Genomic DNA, 23,970 nt, shown 5'->3' with positions numbered 1-23,970 from the left:
TAACCTATTATTAGTTATCAATATGCAGATAAACAAATATCTAACACTTCTGAATTTATATAAAGTTAGATTTTTAGAGCTCTGAAAACATTTAAACTAGACTTTTCTGACTTTTTGAAAGAGGAAGTTGTCACACATGGTGTTTAACCTATAGCCTATTTTTACACAGTCTAAAGTGCTTCTATAGGATCTCACATTTATGACTCTGAGAAACTATTTAGAGAATTAAAATAATTTCATTACAATGGAAATGTTAACAGAAGAAAGAAAGTCTCAATTACCGTCACTCCAAAAATAAAGCTCTGTCCAACAAAGCAAGTTTCAACTGCTTTAGTTAATAGGTTCTGAGTTGCATCCCTATCCAGTGCTCCTGGAATTTCACCGGAATCCTGAATGTATCTTGATTGGAGGAAAAAAAAAGTGTGAATAGATAAACTTTGAAATTTTAACTTGCCATAAAGTCAGAAATATGAACAATTAGTTTGAAAATGCAGCATGAACCTTTTTAGTTACATATTTAAAAAAGTGACTTTAGCCCTAGCTGGTTTGGCTCAGTGGATAGTACGTAGGCCTGCGGACTGAAGGGTCCCAGGTTTGATTCCAGTCAAGGGCACATGCCCGGGTTGTGGGCTTGATCTCTAGTAAGGGGGTGGAGGGTGGAGGGGCGGTGCAGGAGGCAGCGGATCAATGATTCTCTCTCATCATTGATATTTCTCTCTCTCTCTCCCTTCCTCTCTGAAATGAAAAAAAATAAAAATAAAAATAAGTGACATTAAAAGCTAGGCATTTTGTTCCCTCTAGTTTTCCATAGCTAGAAAAACAAAAACAATTGATCAAATGTGAATAAAATAGATGCCTGCCTAGGAATCAGGCCCAGCAATTATGCTAGAAGTAGCAGTGGAAGTAGTGATGGAATCTCTAGTCCTCATCAAAGCAGAGGGGAGTCTTTCCTCTTCCCTGGCGATCCTGTGGTCCCTCTGCTGCCCCTTTCTTCAAATGAGTCTGCTCTCAACAATAAGGAGACAGACAGACATTTCTTCTGTTAGGGATTAGGGGAGGTGGGTAAAAGACTGCTTAAATATATCCTTGCATTTTTAGGACAACATCAAACTATGCAGGTGAAGTTGTAATGAGAGAATTAACATTTCAACATCTGATATGCAAATATTCCCACAAAAGACTTCTTCTGCCTCACGGGATGTTGGCCACTTGAATGGAAATATCAACTTGGATAATCCCTCAGTTTGAAACAATTTTACTTTTATTCTATGTCCTCTAATTTGGATTAGAGTTTTGTAATTTAGTATTCTAATCACAGCTTAATTGGCTTGGATAAAAGGAGCTTGGTTTAACATTATCACAATACTAGAGGCCCAGTGCATGATTGAATCATGCACGTGTAGGGTCCCCTACATGCTTTTGCTTTCGATCAATCGCGGTGGAGCTGGGAGCCTGTCCGCTGGTGCCGGAGCAACAGGCACCCAGCTCCTCCGCTTTTGATGGTCCGCGGCAGGATGTGAGCTCACTGCCCCAGAGGCACCTTCTGTGCCGCAGCACAGCCATGGCGCAGACGCTGAGCTGGCACAGACGCTGAGCTCCCGCCGCCACTGGCGACGCAAGCTCAGCGTCCTGCTGGCCCAATCGGAGTGATGGTAATTGACATATTACCATTTTATTAGGTAGGATATATTCAGGAAATAAACATCTATTTCTTGATGATCTTTTAAAGAAACTGATGATCTGAGGTTGAGCGGTCAATGAATGAGGTCATCTTTTTCTTTTTTTACTAAATGTTTATTACCTTAAAAACACATATTTTAAAATTCTATTAATATACTAAAGGCATAGGTAGGAAAAAGAATGCTTTAAATAATCTTACCTATGCAAATCAGTGGCTGTAAGACCAAAAAATGCATCTAAGCAGCTTCCAAAAACAGTAATGCCAAATAATTTGTTTGATTCTGCAACTTTTATGGAAAGTCTGTATCTGTAACTGGCATTTTCAGCTTCACCAGTAGAACCACATTTTGGACAATTAGACCTGGAAAAGTGGAAGAAAAAAGTATAGAAATGTTCACTAATTTTTTTTTCATATGATGAAAAACAAATCTGGAAAAGTAAAAATTAAAAATAATGTCTTATATACAAATGTTCCTATACCACTTACATTCATCTTAAACTATTTCAGATTAATTTCTTTTGAATTTATTTACTCATAACAGCTGCTTTCACTGATTTAAATTAAGTGGCACAGAACAGACAGAAAAGTGGAGTGTGAGTGTGTGTGTGTGTATGTGTGTTTGTGTGTTAGGAGGGTTTAGGAGGCAGCATGGTGGGAAGAGATGTTCTAATAGCTAAATCATCATGAACAAAGTGAGAAACATTATAGTCTAGGGTTGGGGGTATGTGCAAACTAAATATAATGAAGTAAACACCACACCAACAGAAGACCTGAAAATTAATGTCTATCTTCTATTAAAAATAATTAACAATCTTGAAACAACTAATAAAAATGTATATATAGAGAACCCAGTTACATTTTTCTCACCATTATAAAAATAACTTTACTTTCTTTAATTCATTGGAATATTCTAAGAATTTATTAGATTACAAAACATCTTCTTTCACTTGTTTCTAAGGCAATGTATAATTATGGCCAATGTCTTTCTGGTGAAAAAACCTATTAAGTGTTAACTTTACTGTCATGTACTAAATGTCTGATCTTGGGATATTTACTAAATCCCTTAAACCTTGATTGCCTCATCAGTAAAATTCAGGGTTGAAGAAATATAAAAGGAGACAAAGAAAAAGAAAAGAAAGTAAAGAAAACATCTATTGCCAATTTTGCCAATTAATAAGTTAGTTTGATTCTTTCTAATAATTATATTAAATATTGTAATGATATTGTCACTTCTACTGTTTCCCTCCTTTTTAGTTGTTTGCAATAATGTCTTATAACTTACATTCTTAATTTAGCACACTGACCAATGAAAACTCTTTTGGTAATAGTTAATCTTAGGATTTTTTGTTCTTTGTGTTGCTTAGCAATTATCAACCTTTTTCATTTCATGGCACACATAAACTAATTACTAAAATTCTGCAGCACACCAAAAAATATATACTTTGCCAATCTGACAAAAAATAGGTATAATTTTGATTCATCCACACAAGATGGCTATTGTTGTGTTGGCTGTTGCCATTTTTTTTATTTGACAATCTAAGGAAAAAGAGGTGAGTGCCCCTGACTAAATAGTCAGGCATTACATGTTTAAAAAATTCTTGTGGCATACCAGTTGAAAATCACTGATCTAGCTGAAAAAAGTAAATAGAAAATGCTAATAGAAAATACAGATAACTGTAATCATTTGATTGCTGCCACATAGCCACTAGGGGGAGCCTAAAGTCCACAGGACCAAGGTGAGTATTTTGAACAAAGGTTAATCCTTCATATAAGAAGTTATTGATTCATCATTAGATTTGTGCTAATTATTTTTTTGCTACACTGAGGATGGATCTGTGCCAATCCATTCGTGTAATCTTACCCAAATCTGCTGGAGTTGTGTTGTAGTTTGGCTATAAATATACCTTCTTTAAAAATCCTACCTAATAAAAATGTAATATTAAAATTGACCGTACCTTCGACACATCCACAAGCCACACCCAAAAGCCAATCAGAGCAAGTATGCAAATGGCTACAGCCACAGAGAGCAAGGTTTCCCAGGTAACAGAGCAAGCCAAGCTTTCCGCCTGCCCTTGCCAGGCCTAAGCCTCCACTCAAGCTACAAAGTTTCAATTATAGAAGGTAAACAAATTCAAACAGAATGGCGGCAGAACGGAGCTTGAGAGAGCAGGCCAGGGTTGCCCCTGGCAACAGGGGAAGCAAAGCTTTCTGCACACCCTGTCCGGGCCCACCCGCTTAAGGCTACGAAGTTTCAATTATAGAAGGTGAATTAACTGCAACAGAAATGGCTGCCGGCTGCGGAGGGAGCAGCAGGCTTGGCTCCACTCCAGGCTACAAAGTTTCAATTGTAGAAGGAAAATAAATTCCAGATACCAGGGCCTCCGCTTGCATTGCCAGGGGGCATGGCCCGCCTGCAAACCACCACAGGCCCCTCGCTCAGGCCGCCCCACGCCCCAAGGGAACCCCCACCTGATCCTGGACACCCTTCAGGGCAAACCAGCTGACCCCCATTCCTGCACCAGGCCTCTACCTATCTAATAAAAGAGTAATATGCAGATTGACCATCACTCCAACACACAATATGTCTGCCCCCATGTGGTCAAAGATCCTGCCCCCATGTGGACACAAGATGGCCACCACAAGATGGCCAGCAGGAGAGGGCAGTTGGGAGGCACCCGGCCTGCAAGGGAGGGCAGTTGAGAGGGACCAGGCCTGCAAGGCAGGGCAGTTGGAGGTGATCAACCCTGCAGGAGAGGGCAGTTAGGGGTGACCAGGCAGGCAGAGGAGGGAAGTTGGGGGCAAACAGGCTGGCAGGGGAGCAGTTAAGCATCAACCAGGCTGGCAGCGGAATGGTTAGGGGTTGATCAGGCTGGCAGGCAGAAGCGGTTAGGGGCAATCAGGAAGGCAGGCAGGCAAGCAGTTGGGAGACAGCAGTCCTGGATTGTGAGAGGGATGTCCGACTGCCTGTTTAGGCCCGGTGGGATCGGGCCTAAACGGGCAGTTGGACATCCCTCCAGGGGTCCTAGATTGGAGAGGGTACAGGCTGGGCTGAGGGCCAACCCCCCTCTGTGCACGAATTTTGTGCACCGGGCTTCTAGTTATGTAAATAAGGCCATTTATTCCCATTTATGTAAGGGACAATTGGAGTGAATTTCTGCCCAAGGTGACAAAGTTAGTGAATTTTATGACCCAGATCCAAGGCTTTGGATTTCTATCCTGGAGATTTTTCTTGCATTATGCCTTCCGATAACTATAACAACAATATGGTTAGTAATGAACTATCTTGCAAATAGAGTATTAATGATAGCCTAACAAAAACTAGGTTTACTCATATTTGGCAATGGTACATCTGATAAATGGTTAATATCCAAAATATATAAGGAACTCATACAGTTTAACAAAAGGAAGACAAACAAGCCAATGAAAAAATGGGCAAAGGACCTAAATAGACACTTCTCCAAAGAGAACATACAGATGGCCAAGAGACATAAGAAAAATGCTCAAAGTCACTGATCATCCAAGAAATGCAAATCAAAACCACAATGAGGTACCATCTCACACCTGTTAGAATGGCTATCATCAACAAATCAACAAATGACAAGTGCTGGCTAGGATGTGGAGAAAAGGGAACCCTCATGCACTGCTGGTGGGAATGCAGATTGGTGCAATGATTATGGAAAACAGTAGGGAGTTTCCTAAAAAAATTAAATATGGAACTGCCATTTGACCCAGTGATCCCATTTCTGGTAATCCTACCTAATAAAAGGGTAATATGTAAATTACCATCACTCCGCTACGCCCACGATTGGGCCAGCGGGAGGCGCAGGGGGCGGGACTCGGGGTAGCCGGGGTAGCCGATTGGGCCGGCGCTGGTGACGCGAGCTCAGCGTCTGCGACATGGCTGTGCTGTGGAACAGAAGGGGCCTCTGGGGCAGCGAGCTCACGTCCTGCTGCGGACCATCAAAAGCGGGGGAGCTGGGTGCCTGTCCGCTCTGGCACCAGGCCTTTCGGAAGCCTCTGCCGCGCCGGAGGCTTCTGAAAGGCCTGGTGCACCAGCGGACAGGCACCCAGCTCCACCGCGATCGAAAGCGAAAGCATGTAGGGGACCCTACACGTGCATGATTCAATCACGCACTGGGCCTCTAGTATATAATAAGAAACCCGAAGCACCAATCAGAAAGAATGTATGCACCTCTATGTTCATAGCAGCACAATTTACAATAGCTGAGATCTGGAAACAGCCCAAGTGCCTATCAGTAGATGAGTGGATAAAAAAGCTGTGGTACATTTATACCATGGAATACTATGCAGCAGCAAAAAAGAAGAATCTCTTACCCTTTGAGACAGCATGAAAGGACTTGGAGAATATCATGCTAAGTGCAATACGTCAGTCAGAGAAAGACAAGTATCACATGATCACACTTAGGAACGTAAGTAACAAAATAAAGTGATGAACGGTGTGAATCCAGATACATTGAAGCATGGAACAGAGTGCGGAATCTCAGAGGGAAGGCGGGAGGGTGGGTGGGTGGGAGGGAGATAATCAACCAAAGACCTTGGATACAGAGAACAGCCCATGGACATAGACAATAGGGTGCTAAAGGCCTGTGGTGGTGGGGGGTAGGGGTGTTCTGGGGGGGGTCAATGGGGGACATAAAGGAGAACGTATATAATACTTTCAACAATAAAGAATTATTAAAAACAAAACAAAAAATTAAGTTCACTAATACAAACACTAAATTATATATAGCTTTATACAGGGTGTCCCCCAAATATGTAAACACAAAAAAATATAATTATAAAGCCAGTGTTTACATTTCATTTCATTTTCAAAATGTAATAGAATCTACAGACACTCTGTATACATTTTTTTCGGGATGCCCTGTATATGTATAATGTAGATATTTATGTACAGTAGGTCCTAGGGTTACGTTGGAGATCCGTTCCTTCAGTGCGACGTAACACGATTTTCCCCGTAAGTCAGAACCCACCCACATAAGCATCTACATCACTCACATGGAGCACATACACAGCAGTAATGAAGTGAAACAGTAAAAAAAATTTAAAAGAAAGATAACAATTCCTGACCTTTACTTGTGGTAAATAAATAATAAAAAACATAAAGCACGTATGTATATACGTTGAAATGATGGAACATTTTTTTATATATAAATAAATGGGAGATGGTGACGTAACCACGAAACCACATACGTCGAGTCTGACGTAACCTGAGGACTGTCTGTATATGATTTCCTTTAGTCCTTTGGGAATAAGGCTGGATTGAAACAAATAAATGTTCATGTGGAATAATACACATCAGAGCTTGAACTTTAATATGTATACAAATCACTTGGTATCTAAGTTTGAGTCAAGGCCCCAAATCCTGCATTTTTAACAAGCTGCCAGATTATACCAATGCAACTGTTTCCCTGACCAAGACTTTGGGAAGCAAGGGTAGAGGCAACACATTCACATTATAATTCCCAGATTTAACTTACAGAAACACCCCTATTTCCAAAATGTAATTTGTTATGGAATAGCAGTTTTCAAACTTTATATGCTTAAAAATTATGAAGAAAACCAAAGGGCTTTTGTTTATATGAGTAATAGCTACTTATATTTTAACTGACTATAAGAAATTAAATAAAGAAATTAAAATGAATAAATCTAAAAAGTATTTATTAATTAAAAATAACAGATCCATTGCATGGTTACATAAAGAACATAGTTTAATAAAAATAACTGTGTGTTCCCCCCAAAATAATTAGTGAGAAGATGGCATTGTTTTACATTTTGTATATCTCTTTAAATGTTTGATTTAATACAAGCAGTTGAATTCTCACATGTCCTTTTCTGCTCAATCTGTTGATATCATCATATGTCATGTAGTCTCTCGAAAACAGAAAACTTGGTTACCCACTCATAAGAGTGAGAGTGAAAAGGGAAATAATGCCTTAGAATTATGAAAATAGTTTTGATCTCAAAAAGCCTCTGAAAAGATCCATCTAAAATAACATGAAATCTGCTACTCTTTTGGATACCAGTTAAAACAGCAAGTTTCATTTGTTTATTTTTCTAGTGTACTTACATAAATCCCTGAAGTAGAAGTTGTGGTGAGATTAGTAATCTTTAGTGTTGCCTTGGTCGTGAAACTGAAAATCTGATGAAAAGCAATGGACCCTTCCCAGAAAAATGCACACATAACCAGAACACACGATACTTTATATATTTTGGGGACAGGAAGATTCATATACATCTATAGCCTACACATAGACCCCAGGTTAAGAATACCTAGACTAGATGGTTACATAATGTCCCTTCCAAATTTATAGTCCCATATTAAATTGAATGCATACAATGTAATAAAAATATATTTAAAAAAAATGTAGCCGAAACCAGTTTGGCTCAGTGGATAGAGTGTCGGCCTGCGGACTCAAAGGTCCCAGGTTCGATTCCGGTCAAGGGCATGTACCTTGGTTGCGGGCACATCCCCAGTAGGGGGTGTGCAAGAGGCAGCTGATCGATGTTTCTCTCTCATCGATGTTTCTAACTCTTTATCCCTCTCTCTTCCACTCTGTAAAAAATCAATAAAATATATATTAAAAAAAAGTGTATACTTAATGGAAGCAACCCAAGTGCCCATCAACAGACGAGTGGACAAAAAGCTATGGTGCATATATACAGGGAGGGCAAAAGTAGGATTACAGTTTTAATACAAATAAATAATACAATATTTAATAAATAATAATAAAAGAATAAATCATGTTTTGCATACTCACAACTATAAAACTACTTTTGCCTACACATATAATGGAATACTACTCAGCCATAAAAAAGAATGAAACCTTACCATTTGTGACAGCATGGATGGACCTAGAGGTTATTATGCTAAGTGAAATAAGTCAGTTAGAGAAAGACAAATTCCATAGGATTTCACTTACATGTGGAATCCAAGAACAATATAAATGAGCAAAGAAAACAGAAAGAGACTTATAGATACAAAAAACAGACGGATGGTAGCCAGAGGAAAGTGGGGTTGGGGTAAAAATGGTGAAAAGATTAAGGAGTACAAATTGGCAGTTACAAAATAGTCACAGGGATGTAAAGTACAGCAAATAGTCAATAATATTGTAATAACTCTGTATGGTGCCAGATGGGTACTAGAAATATCAGGGGAAACACTTTGTAAGGTATATGATTATTTAACCACTATGCTGTATACCTGAAACTCTAAAACTAATATAAAATAATACTGAATGTAACTGTAATTGAAAAAAAAGTACTTTAAAGCTTTACATACCATTTCCCCCCAGTAGGAGAAAACTATGATCAATGTGTGTAAAATTCAATTCAACTTGTTTAAATAAATGATACAAACTTTTTGGGTGGCTAAGCGGTGGGGTGGGAAGGGATAGGAGAGAGGATAGATAGTGTCTGAGCTACAATTCACATTTTAAGACAGGAAAAGGAAGTTCTTAGTATCAGAGAGATTTCTAGACTAAAGAAACTATGTGTCCCATTAAGTAACTTAGAAGGACAACTCACAACTGTTTGGGTTAGGTGAACAGCTTATGTGGAAAAGTAAGTACCCCCCCTTACTCATAATTTTTGGGAGAGCGTGCACACACACACACACACACACACACACACACACAAAGTTAATGTGGTCCTTCATATGATAATCTTATATGAATGATCAAAAACTATCCATACATATATTTTTTATATCTGTACATCTATGTGTCTGCATTTTTATATACATCATGGAACCTTTTCAAATGAAATCTTGGAACCCTAACAGAAGGATGAGAATGGAGGTCTTGCTGAAACGAAAGAGGGGGCCAGAGCCCATCCTACTTGTTAGCACTATCTATTATTCCTTCTCTAATCCCCATCTCCCTCTAGAAGCATGAACCCTTAAGGCTCTGCAAAATGTAATTTGAAAACCACCATTGCTCTAAATCTTGGAGGTTAAAGCAAAGAAGAAAGTTAACCTTATTAAATACAAAGTACCTATTATAGATTTTATCACCAAGGATTTGGAATTCAAAGAAAATCTTTAGGTGGAAATCTTTTCGATCTTCGGTGTCTCTAAAATCCCTTCCAAAGGCTAGAGTATGGAATTCCTCTGTCAAAACCTTGCTATGCTGTGCCATAGCAGTGGGGAAATGAAAGTGGGGAATTTCTGTTTCCTGCACCGGCTTGCAACTGACTTGTATTTCCTCTCTTGTGTTTACAGGCTTTACTTTTACCTTTTGGAGACTAAGATTATCCGAGAGAAGCACTTTTGACATGAAGGATATATAAAACTTGAATTTTGGAGAGCAAGAACCGAGGCGAGAAGAAACTTTCTTTTTTTATTCATGTATTCACGCTGTGGCCTGCAAAACAAGATAGTCACTGGGGTGAGTGGCAAATCTTTAATTGTAGGTACATAATTCATTTCTGAAGAAAACCTCTTAACCTCCACTGCAAAGCCAAGAGATGTCTTTTCTAGTAAATGTCAATGTATTGAAAAACTAATTTTCTTTTCATGCTTATTTAAAAGTATTAATAGAAAGAAAATAAAATTTAAAACAGAATAGTTCAAACAAACATTCTGTTTCTGAATAAATATTTCATTCCCAATAATTCAGGAAAAGTCATTTAGCTTCTTTCACATCTTTATAAGAAAAGCTACACAGAACTTTATTGGATCTCAGTGTGTACATTTTGACACAGCTTAAAGAGAAAATAAGACAATTCATATTTTGCAAACAGAAAAAGCAAAATGTTATATGGTGAAAAGAGAGTTCAAATACTTTAAGATCCTTGTATAAAACATATCTGAGAAATCCTATATCATAAAAGCCTAATATGCTAAGTGTCTGACCGTTTGACCATTCGACCAGTCACTATGACACACACTGACCACTAGGGGGCAGACGGGCTGGACATGCCCTGGAGCCCTCCTGTGGTCCCTCCCTGGCCCGAGCCCTCTTGCAATCCGGGACCCCTTGGGGTATGTCAGAGAGCCAGTTTCAGCCTCATCCCTGTAGGCCAGACCGAGGGACCCCACAGGTGCACAAATCCGTGCACTGGGCCTCTAGTAAAAAAATAAAGTAGCGCCCTAGCCGGTGTTGCCCAGTGGATAGAGCATTGGCCTGCGGACTGAAGGGTCCCAGGTTCGATTCTAGTCAAGGGCATATACCTTGGTTGCGGGCACATTCCCAGTAGAGAGTATACAGGAGGCAGATTGATGTTTCTCTCTCATTGATGTTTCTAACTCTCTATCCCTCTCCCTTCCTCTCTGTAAAAAAAATCAATAAAATATATTTTAATAAAAAGCAACATTTTACACTCTTAAAAATTTCAAATGTTTGTTTGTTTACCAACATTTAAAACTGATTAGCTTAATTATAGCATAAAATAAATGTCTCTGCACATGTTCAAGATAAAGCTGTATCAATAAATTTTCATTTGTAAACACATGGCAAAAGCTTTCAATTTCTGAGTATGGGTGGAACTATTTCTGAGACTGGCATCCACAAACTGTGACAAAGTAAAAGTCATAATTAAAAATCATAATAGAAACTTTTAGGCATAACTCTTTATGGGATAATCAGAAATTTAGAAATGTGGTGACAATGAAGAGAGATCTTAAAGTGGTACTAATCCTGCCCATCAATCAAAATGACATTTCTATGAAAATAAAATCTTGCCACCTAAGGCAGTATGCTGGAAACTTGAAAAGATGAAAGATAAATCTATAATAATAAAAGTGTATTATGCTAATTAGACTTGGATGTCCTTCTAGATGAAGCCAGGGCTGCAAGGGAAGCTGGGTCCCGGGTGCCTGCCAGCGGCCGGAGGGAAACCCAGATCCCCTGTGCCAGCAGCCAGGGGAAGGAAGGCCTACTCTTGCACGAATTTCGTGCATTGGGCCTCTGTTAGATTTATATAAATCACTGAGCTACCTTATTAAAGGGAGCAGAAAAAAAAGCTAATGCTGTCTAATTCTTTGTTGTTATTCTTACTTTGGGATCCTTAAATATATTAAGACTAATGAGGTTCTACCAAAAGCACATTTGTATTCCTAGATTTGGTTTTCATTTTAGACCACATGGCAATCTCTAAGGACAAGGTAGAGAAGGATATAGGATCAAGGGGAAGGCAAAAAGAAGGGCCACAAAATAAGCATCTGCCTTCTACCTCTCCTCTAAAATCCAGTTTAGGGTGTAGGGTGTAACACAGTGGCACACCTACCTGTAAGCTACAGGACGTAACACAGAGCAAAACTCCCTCCTGAAAATGTCATCTCTTACCTGTTTAAAATCCTGCTATTTAGAATGAAGCCTCAATTCCTTCCAATAGCCTATGAGGCCCTAGGTCACTTAGCTCCACCTCCTTGACTTCACCTTCATCACTGTACTTCAAGTCACACTAGCCTTCTTTCTGTTCAAGTACACCAAATGGTTTCTCTTCTCAGGCTTTTGTGCTTACACTTTTCTGTGCCTAAAATGTTCCTCCCTTAGTTCTTCAAATAGCTGGTTCACTCTCATCCTTCAATCTTTAATGTTAACCCCTTTAGAGAGCCCCACTTTATCTCTAGTACACCTCTTAGTTTCTGTGGTATGTATCACCCATTTTATTTCTCCATGGTGCTAATCATGCTCGTACATAAGCAACCATGAGAATGTATCTATTCTACATATGCATTGTTTACTGATTTTTGTTTGTTCTTCCCCTGCTAGTCTGAAAGTTTCATCAAGATAGGGACCTGGTCTATCCTGTGCTCCACTATATCCCCAGTGCTTAGCACACAGTGAATTCACTATAAATATTCAGTGAATACATGAAAAACTGTAAGCAGAATCATGCAATTTAAGAACATTTTACAATATGCCATATAATAGGATTTTTCTTCTTTTCATTGAAAGCTCTCTTCAAAGCCTGTCTCTATTAACAAAAAGAATGATTTTTCTTTTTCCCCACATCTTATACTACTGTACTTCTATAGTCTTACATGTTTTTTTTTCTCTCTTCTATTTGGTTTATTCTCCCCAATGTGTTCTCTCTTGAATCTCTCCTCCTTGTTCGTTATGTGCTAGTAATTTATACTAGAGAACACAAAATAGTAATCTGAATTGTGTTCCTTGTTCACTTCCCCACCTTCAAACACTCCCGTACCACAATGTTTCACATTTCTTTGTGTGTGTGTGTTCTTTCCCCCGGCTCCTCCCTCTGTTTAAAATGTTCTGTCACTCTCCTTACTAAGGCTTATTCTTCTTCAAAATTCTTGTCAGGGCTCTTCTCCTGGAAGCTTTCCCACGTTTAGTAATCCTACTTTTATTTATTTATTTATTTAAAATATATTTTTATTGATTTCAGAGAAGAAAGATAGAAACATCAATGATGAGAGAAAAATCATTGATCGGCTGCCTCCTGCACACCCTGTACTGGGGATCGAGTCTGCAATCCGGGCACGTGCCCTTGACTGGAATTGAACCTAGGACCCTTCAGTACACAGGCTGACGCTCTATCCACTGAGTCAAATCAGCTAGGGTTAATCCTACTTTCAATTTACCACTTACCAACTTATAATAAATTTGTGTGCTTTTTAAATGTTTTTTTCTTCTTTTAAATACTCACCCAAGGATATTTTCATTGATTTTTAGAGAGAGGGAATGGGAAAGGTGGGAGAAGGGGAGAGAGAGACACACACACAGAGAGAGACAGGGAGAGAGAGAAACTTCAATTGGTTTCCTCTCCCATGAGCTCCAACTGGGGCTGGGGATTGAACCCACAACCTAGGCATGTGCCTTAAATGGGAATCAAACCCAGGACCTTTCAGTGTATGGGATGACACTCCCGCCGACTGAGCCATAATACCCAGGGCAAAAACTTGTTTAATATGTTTTTCAGGAACCAGAGTAAGGACCGTCTTTTTATATCCCCATGCCTAATTCAAAACTTGTCAATTTGATCTTTAGTTATTAAATTTTTTCCTGATTTTCAGTTTTCCTCTTCTTAAGTCAGTTCCAACATATATCATTCAACATAAAACACCATTTTATCAAATCACAAAACAATTTTATAAGTGTATACTAGAGGCCCGGTTCACAAAGATTCATGCAAGAATGGGCCTTCCTTCCCCTGGCTGCTGGCACTGCCTTCGCTCTGGCTGAAGCCACCTTTCCACCTTCCCACGCTGCCCAGAGGCCTGAAGCGGCTGGGGTGGTGTGAAAGCCTGCATCCCACCCTGCCCCCAGCAGCTCTGCGCCTGCGTATGCAAATTAACCCACCAGCTTTGTTGGGCTATTTTGCATGATCACTCCTGATTGGCTGGTGGGCGTCGTGAAGGTATGGTCAATTTGCATCTTACTCTTTTATTAGTGTAGATACATTACAGTACACAGAGTAGTTTCATATATGGTGCCTTAATTAAAACTTATTTTAACCATTACTTACATTTCATCCTTTTTGGATTTATTTTCTTTAATTTTGGTCATATGAGCAGAGATGATTTTATTTAGAATTCCAAAATAAAATTTTATATTGTACCAAAACTATATTGGCATGCATCACATCATATTTCTAAGTTAAATGTATAAGAACTAATTGCTATATTTTAAAAGGAAGGTTGGTTAAACTGTCTTTAAAGATTTACTGCACTCTAGTGGATAAAATAAGTATGTCTAGAAAATTATGACTAGCAAATTTGAGAACTGAAATGAAAAAGGTCATCAAATATTTGTGTTTCACCTTGTAAACCCCAGAAAATTGCAAAAAAACTTCCCATTCATTGTCTGGTGGACAAAAATATAATAATATCCTTTTAGATAGTTACTGTTAGTTATTCTTTGCTGTTTCCATAGTGTTTCCTTTATGATACTTGTCATCTACCATACTTTCTGGCGTATAAGACGACTGGGCGTATAAGATTTTCCTGGGTTAAAAAGTCGTTTTATACGCTGGAAAATACGGTATATTGGACTATATTTGATGGGATTAGATATAATGGACTACTGTATTTTCCGGCGTATAAAACGACTTTTTAACCCAGGAAAATCTTATACGCCCAGTTGTCTTATACGCCGGAAATATGGTAGTTTGCTTTGTCTCTCTCTCTCCTGTTTGACTTGCAGCATAGTGAATCTATGTTTGATGCATAACTGAATGAAGCATTGGGAATGAATAAATACTAAAGTTAGGCAAGCACCATGATAGACTTGACAATTCCATATGTGGTATTTCTTGCAATTTATCTTTCTTCTTGATTTCATTAGGAAGATTGGTGCTACAGTATTACATTTATTTCAGCTCCATCACAGTCAGCAAACCATATTCCTGTGGGAGGCTGAGTAGGAGTGGTGTGGTAGGAGAGTGGAGCAGGTGCACGGGGGCTGCAGCAGCACAAGGCTAATGTATGAGGCACTTGAATTCTTGGTTTAAAACCCCTTTATCTTGTCTCAACTATCAACTTATCATCAGCCACAAATCAACTGGGAGAAAGGGAGGCTGAAAGGATGAAAGACAAGTGCTTTCACTGAGCACCAGAGAATGATGCCAGTGTACTGAGGAAACACATTTACATTACTTACCCTAAGGAACAGAATGTGGTACAGAATAAAAGCACTAAGAAAATCCTGAACCAGAGGCAAAGAATTTCTAATTAAATAAACCTCTAAAGAGCAAGGTATACAATTACATCTAGTAGAGCTTTATTCTATTATAATCATTCGCTAATTTTGTTACTTCTTTTTCATTTTTTAAAAAGAAAGTTAATCAATTAATCCTCAATTTCTTAAACCAACTTGTACTTTCAATGTAACTTTGTCCCATTACGATCAAGAAATCCTTTTACTATACATTTTGGGGGAATAAATTCCCATTTACTTAGCAAATTCACAGAAACAGGGGCAGAGAAAGTTCCAAGGGACAGGTAGCTACTCATTGCTTTGGAGAATAAGCTATCTTTCCATGCTGGTCTGTAGCTTTTGACCCTCTCCACCAACTCCCAGGTCTGATGACTTTTACTTATTGATTTGAGAGAGAGAAGAAGGGAGAGAGAGGAACATCAATTTGTTGTTCCACTTATTTATGCATTCATTGGTTGATTCTTGTATGTGTCCTGAATGGAGAGAACCCACAATCTTGATGGATGGGGATGCACTCTAACCAACTGAGCAACTTGGCCAGTCTCGGGTCTGATGAATTTTGATAAAAGAAAAAGCTTTTTCCTCTTCCTAAAATGCTGAAATTTGGTATTTTTTTCTGATTTTGAGCAAGAAAGGAATGACAACTAAACTTAAGTAAGCCTAATTGTCTTAAATCTCCTCTATTGTTTATGGCTTTATTTTTAATTATACTGGTAATTTGTCATTTTGTTTATCTTCTATTTAAACTGCCAAATATGTTCACATGCCTGAATTTTCTACAATATCATTAACAAAAAGACTTAAAATAATAAACACTGCATTTAGAAATGTCTTCCTTCCACATTTTAATGCATGCCCAGTATATAATATTAATTTATGGTCACATAGCTTTGAAGTTTCTTATCTCCCTGGACTGTCAGGAAAAATGTAAAACTTAACAGGGCACCAACTCATCTGGCCCACATGTGAAACTGAAAAGGCTTCAGATTATTTTGAAAAAATTAATTACCAGAAAACCAGTGCATACCTTAGGAAGAAATGAAGTTATTAATTAATTGCATTATCATATGTATTATATCATTAATGTAACCCTTTTTTCACATGGTCAATCATTAATTCCAACACTGATATATCCATATTTGTAGCAGTTAAATCCTGTTTTATGTTAATAAAATGGCCCTATGGCTCTTAACTACTCATTAGAAGACACATAATTATTTATTTTTATTGATTGTAGAGAGGGTAAGTAAGAGGGAGAGAAAGAGAAACAGAGATATGAGAGAAACATCGATGGGTTGCCTCCTTTACCCTCCCCCATTGGGGACCAAACCTGCAACCTGGGTATGTGCCCCATCCAGGAATCCAACCAGTGACCTTTTGGTGTACAGGACAACCGAGCCATACCGGCCAGGGCTAAGACACATATTTTTCACCCTGGGGCCAGGAATAAGTTCCAGTTTATCACAAGGGCTTACTCAAGTTCAAATAGCACTTTGGATTCCCCACACATTAAAGGGTCATGATACTCAGGACTTTTGCTACTGTAGGGCATTGCTCTGAAATCAGAAGTCTACACACTGGTACACAGGAAGTGCTATAGCAATAGGGGACACCAATCTGCCCCACATTTCTAGGGTTTGTACTCCAGTCTGGCCAGGACAATCCCAATTTATGCCTCTTTCCCAATTAATTACTAATAGTCCCCTTCTCTCCTACTACCACTTTAAATGGCTTTTGGTTTGGGCTCTATGGTGTCAGTGTGACTGCTTAGGAGAGGGTATCAGCATCAGCCACATACTCTTCACCTCCCTGCAACAATGTGGGTTTTATGTTGAGTCCAGAAAGCTCACCCCTTCCTATTGTGAAAATCATTTGGGGGAGGGGAGGCTTTTGTTTTCCTTTTTGGCCAGTTGGCCAGAATGCTGAGTAATTTTAGTCTTCAAAGAGAAATAATCTTTGTCCACTTTTCTATCTAGAAACCTTCCTGAAAAAACCTGATGATTCAACTAAATGAGTAACTGGTAAATATCTGGAACTTCACCTCCAAACAGAATTTAACCTTTTCCCTGGCTGGGTGGCTCAGGTGGTTGGAGCATCCTTCCATACACCAAAAAGTTTGCGGGTTTGATTCCTGGTGGGGGCACATATCTAGATTTCAGGTTCCATCCGGGCTAAGAGTGATAGAAGAGGCAACTGATCGATGTTTCTCTCTCTCCCCCTTCCTCTTTCTCTAAAATCAATAAACCTATCTCTAGGTGAGGATTAAATAAATAAATAAGCAAACCTTAGATTCTCAGAGCCAAAAAATAAATTTTGCTTCTCACTCCTTATGCTCATGACAATGTGTGAATACTTCTTTGCTTTCTATAACCAAAGAGTCCTTATGACGAACTTCTCAAACCAGTAACATCCTGGTCAAAAGTAGCTTGATCATGCCACAATCAGCAACAGAAACAGCAAGCAGCTTTTACTTATTTTTTGGGGACTTTGGTTCTCACCCTTTATTGGGAATGTGGGGCAACATTACAGCTTTGGATAATTAAATCAACAAACCCTTCCAGCTAGGTGCTCAAAGGAGAGACAGCTCCCGGCCCCGCCCCTTGGCGGTCCTCACACAAAGGACGCTTCAGCTCACAGTCTCCTCCCCTGGCAGAGTCTCCTGGGAGAAGGGAGGCAGTACCCATGTACATACGTGGAGCACAGGTGCGGCCTCACCGTCTCCCCAAAGCCCAGCGCCTATTAAGGTGAATCCAGTTTCCGAGAACAGATGCGCACACGTCCTGAAAGGGCGGCATGACAGTTCTCACTCTGCTTTTGAATGCTCACATACACGGGGTCAGGAACCAGTACCCCGATTCCTGGTTCCCGAAAAGTGGTCCCACAGAAAGTGCTTATTTAAGTGGGCCAAAAAAGAAAAAAAGGCCCCAGGAAACCCTTCAGGAAGAAGTGCTCATAATCGCTCACTTAAACTGGGCAATGAGGACCTGTGCCCCGAAACTGATCTGGAGGAAATGCTCAGGAGAAACCAGCCAGGACAAAGTGTGCACTGCACAGCACACCAGCTGGCTGAATTGCACCCCTCATCCAGGGACCCCTCTGCTCCTCAAACACTGGCTACACCTAGAATAGCGAATTTACATCCAGGTCTATGACCCTCAGAGGACCAGGCCTGACCTCACACGCTGCTGTGAAGCCACCAAAAATTAACTGAAAACAAACAATTCCCCCTTTTCCGCCCCCCGCCCCCCACAACACACACACACAGCAATTTCCCACACCAAGCCCTTCCAGAAAAGTTTGCTAGGCCCTCTGAAGACCGCCCCAGCCCCCTGAGCAGTCCTTGCATAGGAGATATCCCCTCACCTTTTCCTCGCAGGGTAGCACCTCCTGGGACAGATACTAAGGAAAAGCAAGTTCTCTCAGAACAGAAGCAACAAAATGTCCTCAAGTGGCGGCAGGATGACTCACCTGTTCCTCTTGCTCTGCACTCAGGTAAACTGGGACGGGAAGTAGTGCACTCCCAAATCTGGTCCAGAAGCAGTGCTCACAAAAAGCAGTCCCACAGGAAGTGCTCAATTTGGGCCTGGAGGACGTGTCCCCAGGAGACCAGCCTGGAAGCTGTGCTCACAAAATATGGCCGCACTGGAAGTTCTCACTTAAATTTGGGCCAAAGAACATGTCCTTAGGGAACTGGTCCATAAGATGTGCTCACAAAAGATGGTCCCACGTGAAGTGCTCACTTAAATTGGGCCTGGAGGACATGTTCCAGGGGAAACTGGTCCAGAAAAAATGCTCAAGTGGAAAACAGAGTGGAGAAAGTGTTTATAGAACTCTAGCCAGCTGAGTGCACCCCTTACCAATGGCATCCCCTCTGATCCTCAGACGGATGGAGAAATTGCCTCTAAGTCTCACCTTGCTCCTTACCCCAGGCACCTCCACTACCTCTCACACACAGGCTGGCTGGAAGTGGATGGAGCAACTGCATTTAGGTCTCTTGTCATCCTTTTCCCCAAGCAGCCTGGCCTACTGTCCATCACAGGCTAGGCTAAATCTGAGATGAAGAATTTGACTCCAGGTCCCTTCTCAACCTTGACGTCAGGACACCCTCTGTCCATCACATACTTGGTGGAGCCGGAAAAAACCCCATCAGCTCCAGGTCTCTCCTCACCTGTTTCCCCAGGCACTCTTCTGCCCATCACATGCTGGGCTGGCATCAGGATGAATTACCATATTTTCCGGCATATAAGACAACTGGGCGTATAGAAGGTTTTCCTGGGTTAAAAAGTTGTCTTACATGCCAGAAAATACGGTATTTGCCTCCAGGTCTTGCCCTTTTACCCTGGACAACCTGGCTAGAGCCAAGATGCAGAATTCAGCTTAAGGACTCTCCTGGCCAGTTAATCTCAAGACACCCTTGGCCCTTCACATCATGGCTGGAGCCAGGAGAGAAAATTTGCCTCCAGGTTTCTCCTTGTCTTTTAACCTATGAACCCAGGATATAAAACCACACCCAAAGATCCCAGACCCCAGACACATAGCTAAATAGATTTGACACCAGACCACAGACCCTGGGGATGGAACCCAGATCCATAACCAAGACCCTATAGCCAGACTCCAGAGTTGGAGACGGACAATGGACCCCAGTTGCTGCCAGATGCAGAGGCTGAACCAGATCCTCATGATGTAAACAGACTTATGACTCAATAAAGAAATCTCATGACTCTCTAAGTCGATGCAGCTAGCTACACAAATGCAGAAGAGAGGAAAATAACTCAAAGCACTTCTAAATTCTACCAAATGCTGCAGAAATAGACCAGGAAGGCGTGAACAAAAATAATGCTTACCTTTGCTGGCAGATGTTCATGATCCTTCAGGTGCAGCAATTTCCAGAAGTTAGCAGTGTCCCTGCCATTAATTTCATATGACTGGTTCATCAGTACTGTGGATTTAAAAAAAAAAATATTTTCCTGCCCTAGCTGATTTTGTTCAGTGGATAGAGCATCGGCCTGCAGACTGAAGGGTCCGGGGCTCGATTACAGTCAAGGGCACATGCCCAGGTTGCGGGCTTGATCCCCAGTGTGGGGTGTGCAGAAGGAATTCATTGATGTTTCTACCTCTCTCTCCCTGTCCCTTCCTCTCTGAAATCAATAAAAAATATATTAAAAAAATTTTTTTCCTCACACTTGTAAGTTCTAACAACTGGGCTAATAATCAAATTAGCATACTTAGATTAACAAGCAATTCAAAGTTTAATACATGTGAAGAGGAATTTGCATACAAATGAATAGCAAAAACAATGAGGTAATATTGGGTATACAGGACATTTTGGAAATGGGGGAACAGGGACTTAAACTTTAGGTGAAATGGGCTATAAGCAGGTAATTTTAAAAAAGTGCAACATACATGGCAGCATACTTTTTTTTAAGGCAACCCACAAGGCAATAGCACATGGGGCGGGAGAGGTAAGGAGGTCAACAAACTCCTGCTTTGAGTCTGAATTTCTAAAGCTAAAGTGATTATGCTAATATTTTCTTCCTAAACCAGATTTTTCTAACTAAATATCTTAGGAAAAAATGAGATGAGAACTATAGGTTCTTTCTCAGTCTTTTGTTTCTTAACAACCAGCTTAAAATCAACACGCCAAGTGCAAAACTTTGGTCCTTTTCATCCCCACCTTTGAGACTTTAAATAAAAGTTTTACATCCACAAGCTAAATTACTAGATTGTTCCATATTTCACTGATACAATCACTCAGTCCTGAGAATAACTTAGTTTAAATTGACGTTGATGTACTCCCAAAATTTACCTACTATATTAAGTGTCTGATTATTTGCTTATGTGGGAAAAGAACAAACTTCCCTCTAACCTCAAGGTTCTATTTCCTGATCTAATCAAATATATATAGACAAATTAGCAACAGAAAATAACCAAATTTAAGACATACATATGTATGAAAACCTCACATACATGAGAGAGTCAGAGATTCGAAATGCAGAAGAGGATCAGAGATAGAAAGGAAACTCAGGTATATAAGACATTCTGAGCTAGGGATGATGTAAGGCGCCTTCAAAGTGCCCTTGCAAAATGGTAAGAGGCTTAGTAAAAGGTGCTATTCCCAAGATGTACACTAGATGGCAGCAAAAAGAGAATATTTACTGGCGGCCTCAACTCAGATGTTATTCCAAAGATGCACACTAGCTGGCAGTATGCATCAGTGTTGAAAGGGGACCCACTCTGAGAGTAGAGGGTCCACTCACATCAGCTCTGGGTCATATTCATGTTGGGAAAATTATTTAAATTCCTGTAACATGAGCTCAGTTCTGGGTCCTGTGACTGGACAGAGCTCCCTCTCTGAGACAATAGTGGTTCCTGTCAAACCAGCTCTTGGTCTTGTTAGTTTGGTAAAAGTCCCACCTGAGAGAATAGTGGATCCTGTCACATGAGCTTTGGATCCTGTTACTATGGGAAGGAGCCCCACCTGAGAGAGAAGTGGGTCCTGCCACATCCCTTTGGGACCTACTATTATGGGCATATGAGACATTCTGAGGTAGGGATGATATAAGGTGCTTTGAGGAATTCATAGGGTCCTTGCAAAATGATAAGAGCAGATGATTAGTGAATAAGCATCTAGTCCCAAGAAGTACACTAGATGACAGCAGGGAAGAGTACTTCCCGGCAGTGTGCACCTGAGCTCTTCCACTCTGAGAGCAGGGAGGTCCTGCCACATCAGCTCTGGATTCTCTGAATGTTGGGAGGGGTCCTACCTGAGTAGGGAGTTCTGTCATGTCAGCTCTGAGTCCTGTGAGTGTGGGGTGAGTTCCCTCATGAAAGAGTTGGGGGATCCTTACACATCAGCCCTGGGTCTATTTAGTGTGGAATGTGGAGCTACCTGAGAGTATGGGGTCCTCTGACATCATCTCTGGATCCTGTGAGTTTGGGGAGGAGCCCAACCTGAAAGGGTGGGGGATCTTGTGACATTAGCCCTGAGTTCTATAAGTGTGGAGAGGGTCATACATGACAGTGGAGAGTCCAGTCACTATAGCTCTTGGTCCTCTGAGTGTAAAAGTTATGTGTCCTGTCACATGAGCTCTGTATCCTGTGAGTGTGAGGAAAGGTCTGTCCCTGAGACTTGGGGATCATGTCACATCACCTCTGGGTCCGGTGAGTGTGGAAATTAGGTCATTTTCTGAAAGAGTTGGGAGGTCAAGCACATCAGCTCTGGGTCCTATGATGGTGGACTGGGGTCATACCTGAGACAGTAGGGGATCTGATAACTTCACAAATAATACTTACAACTATTTTAAAAAATGATCAGAGAGAAGAAATCACATAAGAGTGTTTTATGGAATAAACACTTAACCATGGAATACAAATAGGAATTAAGGTGTTATCTAATGGTTTCCTTCAAGGGCACAAAGTTGGTCTAATTTTTCTAAAGGCAGTCATAAGATGTTCCTGAGAAATTATTTACTAACCTCATATGAAAACTCTAGAAAGGGACGAGAGAGGCCAGCAGGAGATGGAAAATTAAATAAACAAAAAACAAAGAGACAAAACTTCCTTTGTCTAGAGAAATATTGGTGAATAATATTTTGAAACATTATTCAGGAAAACCTTAAGTGAGTACAACACACAGTTTGTCCACTGCATTTATGATAGTGTTAACATAAGAAACATTCAAACCTGTTTTTCTCAGAAGAATTTTTCTGAGTTTATTTGAGCCAAAGTGTTGACAATTGTTGGGAAGCAGAATCTCAATGGATTGAGACAATGCTCCAGAGAATGGCAGTTTTGCACCTTGTTTTATACATTACAATCAAAGAGGAGATGTAAGTGGGTTACATGAAATCCACTGGTGATAGATTAGAGATGTGGGAGAAAGCAAATCGGGGAAACCTCTGGGATTGGATAAAAAGTAAAATGATAGACACATACTCCTTTTACTTAGGCGAGTGCAGGATAGTAACAGTCAACAATTAATTCAATAATAATGAGAAGATTTGTGGTCTCCACAGAGTGGTGCCTGTGCTTTGAGGGGTCCAGAAAAAGGAAAATTACTTTGACATTCCAATTATATGTTACCGTAGATGCAATAAGACAGTAGGCTCAGTTAAGGTAAAGACTGACCTTTGTCAGGGAAGATACCAGCCTAGGATATGAGTATCCACCATAAATTGCTCTTTAATTTTAAAAGTTTTAATTTCAGACTATCCTTTGTAGTTACTTTAGGTCTCTGAGTTTGCAAGGCTTCCACGCAGTCAGGTTAGTATGTGGTCCCTTTTCGTCCACAATAGGTAAAGTACTATTCTAGGGATAGGGAAGGGAACAGGGTTACAGACAGAAAAAACAGACTTGTGTTCAAGGAATTTATAATCCATTGGCTAAGGCAATGTATAATTGCCAATGAAGTGACACAAAGGTCCACACAATATTTGCAAGCTCCAGACTTCCATATCTCTACTGCTCATCTGAGAGCCAACAGTATTTGGATGTCTCATAGACATCTCAAGTTTTAATAGGTAAAATACCTGAATTCTTGGTTTCCTCTCAAACCTCTTGTAATTTTCTCCATTTCAGTAAACGGCACTACTCTCCATCAGTAACTCTGGCCAGATACCTAGGAGTCATCTTTCATTCCTCAGCTTGCCT

The 23,970-nt window shown here is 40.2% G+C and overlaps 1 protein-coding gene across 2 annotated transcripts in view; it reads right to left on the bottom strand.

Moving 5' to 3' along the window:
* The window catches only part of DDIAS (DNA damage induced apoptosis suppressor), a 28,880-nt gene that overhangs the window by 3,494 nt on the left and 1,416 nt on the right, over nt 1-23,970 (bottom strand). For both annotated transcript variants that reach the window (XM_079787285.1, XM_079787286.1), the window contains exons 3-6: nt 20,166-20,260; nt 9,934-10,062; nt 1,880-2,041; nt 282-399 (exon numbers count right to left, since the gene is read on the bottom strand). In XM_079787285.1, coding sequence (XP_079643411.1) covers nt 282-399; nt 1,880-2,041; nt 9,934-10,062; nt 20,166-20,185 — 429 coding nt within the window. In that variant the 5' untranslated portion in view covers nt 20,186-20,260. The remainder of the gene's footprint in view (nt 1-281; nt 400-1,879; nt 2,042-9,933; nt 10,063-20,165; nt 20,261-23,970) is intronic.

Source organism: Cnephaeus nilssonii, assembly GCF_951640355.1.
Source record: "Cnephaeus nilssonii genome assembly, chromosome: 13".
Taxonomy (NCBI): Eukaryota; Metazoa; Chordata; class Mammalia; order Chiroptera; family Vespertilionidae; genus Cnephaeus; species Cnephaeus nilssonii.
The sequence above is the reverse complement of the archived record's forward strand: the minus strand, read 5'-3'. Positions and strand labels throughout refer to the sequence as shown.